The sequence below is a fragment of the Chiloscyllium plagiosum genome, chromosome 17, assembly GCF_004010195.1.
Source record: "Chiloscyllium plagiosum isolate BGI_BamShark_2017 chromosome 17, ASM401019v2, whole genome shotgun sequence".
Classification (NCBI taxonomy): domain Eukaryota; kingdom Metazoa; phylum Chordata; class Chondrichthyes; order Orectolobiformes; family Hemiscylliidae; genus Chiloscyllium; species Chiloscyllium plagiosum.
Genome location: NC_057726.1, coordinates 15425206 through 15436149, shown reverse-complemented (window position 1 = coordinate 15436149; position 10944 = coordinate 15425206). Strand labels below are relative to the sequence as shown.

Genomic DNA, 10944 nt, shown 5'->3' with positions numbered 1-10944 from the left:
CATTGATAATGTGTTGCAGGTCACGAAGAACATGGCGTAATGTTTCAGCTCCTGGGAAATAGTGAACAACAAAGGGTACCCTGTCGGTTGCAGCACGTGTCTGTCTCCTGAGGAGGTCATTACGGTTCCTTGCTGTGGCACGTCGGAACTGGCGGTCGATGAGTTGAACATCGTACCCCGTTCTTGTGAGGGCATCCTTGAGTACTTCCAGGTGTCCATCACATTCCTCCTCATCTGAGCAGATCCGGTTTATGCGTAGGGCTTGTCCATAGGGGGCTTTTTAAATATGCTTTGGGTGGAAGCCGGAGAAGTGTAGCATTGTGAGGTTGTCTGTGGGTTTGCGGTAGAGTGTGGTGCTGAGGTGTCCATCCTTGATGGACAACAAGGCTCAACAGACAATCAATTTTTCAATGTATAATTTCAGTTACATCACACTGTAAATGTTTGCTATAAATTCTGTTAGGATGGAGCCCTCCACTATCACCTGATGAAGGAGCGTCGCTCCGAAAGCTTAGTGTGCTTCCAATTAAACCTGTTGGACTATAGCCTGGTGTTGTATCATTTTTAACTTTGTACACCCCAGTCCAACACCAGCCTCTCCAAATCATGGCCATTCAGTTCCCCAGGATCAATAGAGGGACAGGGGACAGTTATATCGAATCTTCCAACCTACACTCACCAACGTGATGAGGAACCTAACAATAATTTTTCAGTAACTCCTGGGGTTTCAACTCAGGCTTGCTTTTAGCAATCTCAAAGTAAATGCTGCCTTCAAAGGTATTAGAAAACCCAGTTTGATTCAGACAGCAAATTGCCTGCCGGCATTTTCTCTTCACCCACTGCATTTCCCTTAAGCCACTTCCCTCAATGCTGATAGCAATGTTTACTCTGCGAGGTACTGGTTTTACCGACTGTCACTTTGTACCTTGTCATTCAATCACACCTTTGGTATTAAACATAGCGGCTGATACGTCAGCTCACTGGTCTCCAAATAAAAGGACACTGGTGAGAGCAGAATTGGGATTAAAATGTTTCGATCCATACAACAGTGCTTCAGAGTAATGGCACTCTAGATAAGGAATCTTTCATCTACCAGTGTCTTCACAGCCAAGTTCCTTCTTGAAATCGTATTCCTTATTGATTCCAGAATCTGATGACATAAGAAACAGAGAAAAAAAATCCATGTTGGTTTAAAATGGACTTGTAATGAGTTCTGAACCACCTGAATGGAACAAGTTTTATTTGCAAATGAAAAATTTGCATTTGTGTAGCACCTGTCATACCTTCAGGATTTTCCAAAGCTCTTTACAGCCAATGAGGTGTTTGTGAAGTGCTACTCATGAACCTATCAAGTCAAGTGCTACTGCATCCACCTATCACTTTCCCAGCTACCTTCCCCACCTCCTCACCCCCCACTCTTCTATTTATCTTGGAGTCCCCTTCACCCAACCTCTACCCCCACCAACCGCCCCCCCCCGACATAAACACACACACACACACATTCCTGATGAAGGGCTTATGCCTGAACCGTCAACTCCCTCTGCTCCTCAGATGCTGCCTGACCTGCTGTGCTTTTCCAGCGCCATACTTTTCAACATTCATGAAATGTAAAGCAACCAGTTTTGTTCACAGTAAGTTTCCACAAACATCAGTGAAGTGATCAATAGATAATTTGTTTTAATGAGGCTGTTCAAAGGATTAATACTCAAAGAGTCATGGACTCATTCAGCAAGGACACAGACCCTTTGGTCCAACTCGTCCAATCAAGTTTCCCAAATTAAATTAGTCCCATTTGCCTGTGTTTGGCCCATATCTCTTGAAACCTTTCCCATTCATGTACCTGTCCAAACATCTTTTAAATGTTATATCTGTACCTGCATCTACCTTTTGCAGCTCATTCCAAAAATGATCCTTCTGTGTGGAAAAAGTCGCCCCTCACCTTAAAATTATGCCCTCTAGTTTTGAACATCCCAACCCTAGGCAAAAGACCTATGCTATTTGCCTTATCTATGCCCCCTCATGATTTTATAAACCTCAACTTCCTACGATCCAGTGAACGAAGTCCCAGGGAAAGTGAGGTCTGCAGATGCTGGAGATCAGAGTCGGGAGTGTAGTATTGGAAAAGCACAGCAAGTCAGGCAGGATCCCAGGAGCAGGAGAATCAACGTTTTGAGCAAAAGCCCTTCATCAGAAATTCTCAGGAATCGACACCCGAAACGTCGATTCTCCTGCTCCTCGGCTGCTGCCTGACCTGCTGTGATTTCCAGCACCACACTCTCAACTCTGAATAAAGTCCCAGTCTATCCAGCCTCTCCCTACATCTCAAAACTTCCAGTCCCGGTAACATCCTTGTAAATCTTTGCTGCGCCCTCTCCAATTTAATAATGTCCTTCCTATTTCAGGGTGACCAGAACTGGACACGGTACTCCAAATGTGGCCTCATCAATGTCCCTTACAACCTTAACATGACATCCCAACTCCTACACTCAATGGCGTCTGATCCAATTTAAAAACATATCTGCCTAGCAAGGAGAATGCCCATAATTTTCCTTTGAATAGTGCCACAGGATATTTGAATGTCCGTCTGAGAAGGCAGATGGAGTTTCAGTGTAACATCCTATTTGAAGGGATCCACCAATACTGGGTTTGTCTGCTAAGATTTTGTGATCAAGCTTCTGGCATAAGATTTGAAGACACAAATTTCTGCCTCAAGGTGGCACCCATAGAAAGACAATACTCTTGGTCTCGTTGAACTTCTAAATATTTACAGAGCCTTCTTAGGGAAGCAAAACATTCATTTCATTTTACAAAGCATCTTCCTGTGGCTTCATCTTGCCATGAGGCTGCATGAGCCAGCAAGATCATGTGACACTGCATCACTTCCTGTCATGATGCACACTGTTTCTCACTGATGAATCACACCATAAGGCGTAACCACTAGCGACAGCAGCCTGTGTCAAATATGCCTGTAATCAGATGGATCTCTGCCTTGATTATATGAGGGCTTTCATTTTAATAATCCTGTTCGCTGAGTCACTCTGAACTAAAACCGATAAAAACCATGAGAAACAGGTATCTCGAGGGTATAGGTGAGGCAGCTCTACCTATGTAGCAGCGATAGAGAGTACGTGCATTGGAAACTGGGAACACAAACGTCACATGGATGCAACCTTGTTTCAATGATTCCATGCACAATATTGGCCTGACTTCTGCTGTGACATCAGAAGTAACTTTGTGTCAAGACTAGATGAGGGTGTTGGCCTCTGTCTCAATAGACAATAGGTGCAGGAGTAGGCCATTCTGCCCTTCGAGCCTGCACCACCATTCAATATGATCATGGCTGATCATCCTTAATCAGTATCCTGTTCCTGCCTTATCTCCATAACCCTTGATTCCACTATCCTTCAGAGCTCTATCCAACTCTTTCTTAAATGAATCCAGAGACTGGGCCTCCACTGCCCTCTGGGGCAGAGCATTCCACACAGCCACCACTCTCTGGATGAAGAAGTTTCTCCTCATCTCTGTCCTAAATAGTCTACCCCGTATTTTTAAGCTGTGTCCTCTGGTTCGGCACTCACCCATCAGCGGAAACATGTTTCCTGCCTCCAGAGTGTCCAATCCTTTAATAATCGTATATGTCTCAATCAGATCCCCTCTCAGTCTTCTAAATTCAAGGGTATACAAGCCCAGTTGCTCCAGTCTTTCAGTGTAAGGTAGTCCCGCCATTCCAGGAATTGAACTTGTGAACCTACGCTGCACTCCCTTAATAGCCAGAATGTCCTTCCTCAAATTTGGAGGCCAGAACTGCACACAATACTCCAGGTGTGGTCTCACCAGGGCCTGTACAGCTGCAGAACAACCTCTTTGCTTCTATACTCAATCCCTCTTGTTATGAAGGCCAGCATGCTATTAGCCTTCTTCACTACCTGCTGTACCTTCATACTTACCTTCATTGACTGGTGCACAAGAACACCCAGATCTCTTTGTACTGCCCCTTTACCTAAATTGATTCCATTTAGGTAGTAATCTGCCTTCCTGTTCTTGCCACCAAAGTGGATAACCATACATTTATCCACATTAAACTGCATCTGCCATGCATCTGATCACTCACCTAACCTGTCCAGGTCACCCTGTAATCTCCTAACATCCTCTCACATTTCACCCTGCCACCCAGCTTAGTATCATCAGCAAATTTGCTAATGTTATTACTAATACCATCTTCTATATCAAGGGGAGGCATAGGAATACTAAACGGAGAAAGTTAACTTTAATTTGTTCAGAGTCATGTGTGTTCAGTATTGAGAATCTCACCTCAGGACAGATTGACTTTGGAGACTTAAACACCTCAATCTGATCATGCAGTGCACGCTCACCAGATGACACCAAAAAACCTGGAGGGTAATGGGCTGCCTAAGCTTCGTTTGCAAATTTTGGAGTCGAGCTGACTGAGGGTGTGGTCAGATAAAGGTGTTTAAACTGTTTAAAGGATTTAAGGAGGGAGAGGTGGAAAAATCACTGATCAATTTGGTGAGGGAATTTCAAAGTCACACAAACATCATCTTAAAATTAGTGAGGCTATTTAAGGGTGGAAGTACAAAGTATATTTTCATTAAAAGAATGGTAGAAATTTAAAACCTTAGAACATAGAACAATACAGCACAGAACAGGCCCTTCGGCCCATGTTGTTGTGCCGAACATTTGTCCTAGCTTAAGCACCCATCCATGTACCTATCCAATTGCCGCTTAAAGGTCACCAATGATTCTGACTCTGCCACTCCCACAGGCAGCGCATTCTATGCCCCCACCACTCTCTGGGTAAAGAACCTACCCCTGACATCCCCCCTATACCTTCCACCCTTCACCTTAAATTTATGTCCCCTTGTAACACTCTGTTGTACCTGGGGAGAAAAGTTTCTGACTGTCTACTCTATCTATTCCTCTGATCATCTTATAAACCTCTATAAAGTCACTCCTCATCCTTCGCCGTTCCAATGAGAAAAGGCCTAGCACTCTCAATCTATCCTCGTGCAACTTTCAAAGATCTATGAACTTAGACCCCCAAGATCCCTCTGCTCCTCCACCTTACTAAGAACCCTACCGTTAACCCTGTATTCCGCATTCTTATTTGTCCTTCCAAAATGGACAACCTCACACTTGACAGGGTTGAATTCCTTCTTCTTCATAAAGGTTTGGATAGAGGGCTGTATGGAACTTTCGAGTCATAGCTAGATCGATCTTTGGTAAGAGCACAGAGAGACCTGCAGCAAAGGTGTGAAAGATACAATGCAGTCACCTTGTGACTGAAAGGCATAGCAGTCCTGAAGGGCTGAATGAGCTACTCATGTCCCCACACTCCTCTTTCATCATCACATTTAAAGCAAAACCTTTGTACAAAAGGCAGGTACCAATCAGGAGTCCGTGTGCCAATCAGGACCAGAGTGATACCCTGAATGATGGTGGAGGGTCAAGCGCCTGAGATGTTTTCATGCCTCAAATTGGTGTTTTCAATCTGTTTTTCACCTCTCCCTGGTGGTTTTGGGTGAGATGGGGAATATGTATTGTGTCCTAGTACTGTGGAGACAGGCTAGGTGGAGTCAAACACCTTGTCTTCACTGTTAGTGTTGTATGTCTGTTGTACACAGCACAAATCCAAGCTCCTTACATAAATCGGATTAGCGTCCAATTGCTGTCACTTACCTTCTGTACAAGGTAAGTGATGATTGTTGCCAACACAAAGTCCTGGGTACCCAGATCCACGACAGAGAAAAGGAGAATATCAAACAGTAGCAGAACTAACTCATGGCCGTAATAAAGAACATTGCTGAAGAGGATCCGGTCATCTGAAAACAATAAGATTGGAAAATGATTGAGCTTCGTGTACCGAGTTCTAAACTCTCACATTAAGTGTTGTCTTACAGCTGTAAAAACAGAATGGGAACGCTGTACAAATAGACAGATATGCTCACAAACAGCAAGAGGCATGGCCTCCAGCCCAAAGATGGGTCAAGGCAAATAGACTGTTTCAGTTTGACATGAAGGTGGTGGTTCCAGACACCGAATGTCTGGTGAGATACCTGAAGCAAATCAGCACACCTTGAAGAGACAGTCAGGCAGACTTTGACCTGGAAACAATGATTAGCTTTAGTAAGACGCCACAGGTCACAGTAAAATCCACCTGCATTATGGGAGGGAAAACCAGATTGAATTTCGGACTGGGTCAGAAAAGGCGATCTGAGGGCTAAGGTCCTAATGTTTAGTCAAAGAGATGGGTTTTGAGGAATGTCTTAAAGGAGCAGAGAGTGGAGAGATTTAGGGAAGAACATTGAAGAGAATATGAAATATAGTTGAAGATGTCTTTTTCTTTCATAATTTTGTGAGAAGGCAGAGGGACAGCAAAACATTATGTATCCCCCACAATGGACAGAGTTTAAAAATTACACGACGTGAATGAAGTTCCCAGTCCTGACACAGGGAATCATGATCAGCATTCCCTCTAATTTCCTTTCCAGCTGTACAGGTCTCTGAGGTCTGCATGTGGCAATGACTTCTGGCAGAAATCAATGCCACAATTGCCATGCCAACGCCTATATCCATGCACAGAAACCTGGAGCAGCTGGGTCAAAGTTGAAGGTCCTCTGCCTGCCCACCACTATGTGATTAGTTGTCAGGTCACTGAACAGTTTGGGCTATGAGCGAGACAATGGGCAGCAAAAGTGGCTTAGTGGTTAGCACTGCTGCCTCACAGTAGCAGGTTCAATTCCACCCGCAGGTGACTGTCTGTCTGGAGTTTGTACATTCTCCGTGTGTCTGTGTGGGTTTTCTCTGGGTGCTCCAGTTTCCTCCCACAGGCCAAAGACGTGCAGGTTAGGTGGATTAGCCATGCTAAATCGTCCAGTAGTGTTCAAGGACGTGTAGGCTAGCACAAAGTAAATTCAGGGACTGTGGATGTGTCTGGGTGGGATATTCTTTGCAGGGTTGGTGTGGTGTCAATGGGCTGAATGGCCTCTTTCTGAATGGTAGGGATTCTATCAGATCAGAAGAAAAACCAGAGGGCCTGACGCAGCCAAAACAATGCTTTCAGTTCTCTGCAGTAAGCCACTTTAAACCTGAAGAAAATCAGTTTATCTTTTCTTCAGTAGATGCTACATAGAGTGACGGATAAATCAGAGTTCTTTCAGGAGTGAAGCAGTCACCCAGTGCCTCTTGTAAACTGGTGGAAGCATCTGGAAAAAGAAATGTTAAGGAGAAACTTGCAGATCATCGAGAAACAATCCAACAGACCTTGTGACGGTGGAACTGTTTTTCCAGTTTCACCCCCACCCATGCTTTTCATTCTCAAGTTTATATCTGTCTGCCTGCATGTGTAAGTCAGAGTTTATAAAGGGTTTAGACATTTAGATTAAATGAGATCAGATTCCCTACAGTGTAGAAACAGGCCCTTTGGCCCAACAAGTCCACACCAAACCTCCGAAGAGCAACCCACCCAGACCTATTCCCCTATGTTCGCCCCAGACTAATGCACCTAACACTACGGACAATTTTGCATGGCCAATTCACCTGACCTGCACATCTTTGGACTGTGGGAGGAAACCGGAGCACCCAGATGAAACCCACACAGACACGGGGAGAATGTGCAAACTCCACACAGACAGTCGCCCGAGGCTGGAAATGAACCTGGGACCCTGGCGCAGTGAGGCAGCAGTGCTAACCATTGAGCCACTGTAACATTTATTTCGCTTACTCTGCTATTTATAATTGTGCAAGTGTAGCTGAAACCTAACTACCTATAATAAACAGCACTTCTTGTTTAGTACAGAACCCTGGTATGTGTTTTCCATCAATTTCACACTGAAACTCAGGTAGTTTGGGAATACTGCATATTTTGTTTAAAAATTTTAACCTTTGTGATGACGCTGGGGCTTGATTTCCAGCCCACCACCCTACTGAGGTGTGACAAAGTGCCTTGGTGCATGGTTTTAGTCTGACTTGGGGAGAGAGTAGAGAGGAATTTTTCAGGTCTACTTTTCCTTCATCAGGTTTGCTTTCTGCCTGCCCCAGCAGGTTGCAAGAGAAAGAGGAATTTTAGGAGGGGGCAAACTTTTCAGCAACAACACTCCAGTTATCAGGATGTGGGCCAAGTTTGGTCCCAAATTCACTTTTCTCCTGGTGTTTTGTTTTGGATTAACTTTAAAAGAAGGTCAAGTGTTGCATAATACACAGCAGTTGAAAAGGGAGGAGAGTCTGAACATTTTTTCACTGGAGTGTAGGAGGTTGAGAGGTGACCTTACGGAGATTTATAAAATCATGAGGGGTTCAGATAAGGTGAATGGCAGGTGTCTTTTCCCTAGGATGGGGGATTTCAAGACTACGGGACACTTTTAAGGTGAGAGGGGAAAGATGTAAACAAGACATGAGGAGCAATGTTTTTTACACTGAGAGTGGTTCATTTGTGGAATGAACTTCCAGAGGAAGTGGTGGATGTGGGTAAAGTTACAACATTTGGATACGTACATGAATAAGAAATGTTTGGAGGGATATGGGCCAAGTGCAGGCAGGTGGGAGTGGGTTTGTTTGGGATTATGGTTGGCATGGACTGGTTAGACCGAAGGGTCTGTTTCTGTGCCGTATGAGTCTATAAAAGCAAAATGAGAAAAAAACGATTTCCCATTCAAGACGCTTCACTGAACATCTGGCGAAGAGACTAGTGAAGAATGACAGTTCGAGGAAGGCGGGAGAGATGTTTTATTTCAAGTTCTGCAGCTGCAAGCAAAAAGACTCCTGACAATGGAACAATTGTGAAAGGCAGCTCCAGTAATTCAATGGAATCTTTTTAATTTTCCACCCAAGTTTTGATTTGCTTCCCCTCGGCCCTGGTATTACAACTCACTCATGGAGTTCAGGTTGCTGTGGCAAAATGCACTGGTACATGCGTGATGTTGGCTGGAGCTAAGGACAGCAATAGTGGAGATTCTACCCGTCTTTCCATCAGATGGACAATGTCTATGGGCACATGGCTGACCAGGTGTCTCCCTTGCTTTTATCTTGTTGGAAGGATTTGCAGGTTGATAACTGATCTGCTTGGCTATTTCTTAGCCATTGAGTCCTGATGCAGGACCATGACCCCCAGGGCTATCTAACTCACAAGGCACACATATTATCTGCTGCTGTGCCACAAGATGTCCTCTCCCCACTGGGACAGTATACAAAATTCTAATTTTGCAACATGCAAATGGGCCTTTTTTGTTATGAAACTTGAGATAATGGATGCAAAAAAAATTTCCCGCAGATTACACCAAAATAGCAACAAATATTTCACAGAATCTGATTACAGCTGTGTCAGTTCAGCCAATGAGCTACATTTAGATTTGACAGAGTGGCTATTGTGGTGAGTAATCCCTCCTAATCATGAACTTTGTATGACTGCTTCAGGGATGCTCTTCAGCCAAATTAAACATGCAGCAAATGCTGCCGACGTGTGTTAAACCTGGTTGCTACAAAACTGAACAGAGACATTCTCGAAAACACTGGCAAACTTGCTGCTCTTACCATTGTAAAAAAAACTCCGGTCATCTGAGCGTTGAAATTCAAAGTCCAGAATTCTCTCCAGGAAGAGCTTTTCCTTGACCACGTAGTCCATGTCTTTATAGGCCTGCATAAGGAACACTCTGTAAGATTATTGATGGAGAGAATAGTCTGCATATAAACAGATGGTAAACATTCACGGGGTACTTCATCCCAAATAGACATCACAAACTGCTTGACACCAAATGATTTATCTTTGAAGTCCAATGCACAGTCAGATCTTGTAAATCCTGAATAAATGAATGATCAGTGAATCCGCATTTGGTGGCATCAGTTAAGGATTGACCGGACTGTCAGGAAGACTTGCTTCTCTTCAAATAACACCAAGGGTTTGTTTACATGCACTTTGCTCAATAGGCAAAGCCTCAGTTTAATATCTCATCCAATAATACAATGCTCCCTCACATCCTATATATGCTTGGTGGGGGGGGGGGGGGGGGAGATGTAGTCCACTGGATTAGTAACACAGAACTTTGGGCTAATAGTTTGAGGACCAGGGTTCAAAACCCACCATGGTGACAGCTGAATTCAATAAAAATTTGGAATAAAAAGATAGCCTACTGGTATCCATGTTCCTGATGTCAATTTTTGTGAAACCCATCTGGTTCATCCATGTCCTTTAGGGGAGTAAATCTGCTCGATTTACCTGGTCTGGCTCATATGGGACTCTGGATCCACAGCAATGATGGGCAATTATTGATAGGTGATAAAAGCATAAACAAACTTTGAAAAGTTCCAGATGCTATTTTAACAAGTAACAGCCCAGTCCCAACAAATGGGTGACTGGACAAGGAAACGGGTCAGTGCAAATTTTGTGTAAAGTCAAGAGAACAAGTGCAGTTTACAATGATTAGAGTCAGTAATTATTGAGAGTTTTGGGATCATGTGCTGATGGCATAATGGGGGCCACAACAGCTACTGGACATACTGGCACTTTGGCCAACCATTTAAATAGGTGGTCAAGATCTTGCTGGCCTGCTGCTCTCCAATTTCTGGCAGCAGTGGATCAAAGAATGGCATTTTATATGGTTACTGCTCCTTCACCAGTCTCTGAAAGTTTAATACTACAATACCAACCTCCCAAGTGTATCCTTATCTCAGAGGATGAGGAGAGGGGGTCACCAAAAAGATATAAAGTTGTACTCTTAAAGAAGAAGGTGGCATGGTGGCTCAGTGGTTAGCACTGCTGCATCACAGCACCACGGAACTGGATTCAGTTCCACCCTCAGGTGACTGTCTGTGTGGAGTTTGCACGTTCTTCCTGTGTTGGTGTGGGTTTCCTCCAGATGCTCTGATTTCCTCCCACAGTCCAAAGATTGGCCATGCTTTAATTGCCCATTGTGTCCAGAGATGTGTAGGCTA

General features: G+C 44.1%; 1 protein-coding gene across 2 annotated transcripts in view; it reads right to left on the bottom strand.

The window, feature by feature from the left end:
* Positions 1-531: 531 nt before the first annotated feature.
* The window catches only part of LOC122558236 (meckelin-like), a 125202-nt gene continuing 114789 nt past the window's right edge, over positions 532-10944 (bottom strand). For both annotated transcript variants that reach the window (XM_043706587.1, XM_043706586.1), the window contains exons 26-28: positions 9547-9649; positions 5698-5840; positions 532-1150 (exon numbers count right to left, since the gene is read on the bottom strand). In XM_043706587.1, coding sequence (XP_043562522.1) covers positions 1070-1150; positions 5698-5840; positions 9547-9649 — 327 coding nt within the window. In that variant the 3' untranslated portion in view covers positions 532-1069. The remainder of the gene's footprint in view (positions 1151-5697; positions 5841-9546; positions 9650-10944) is intronic.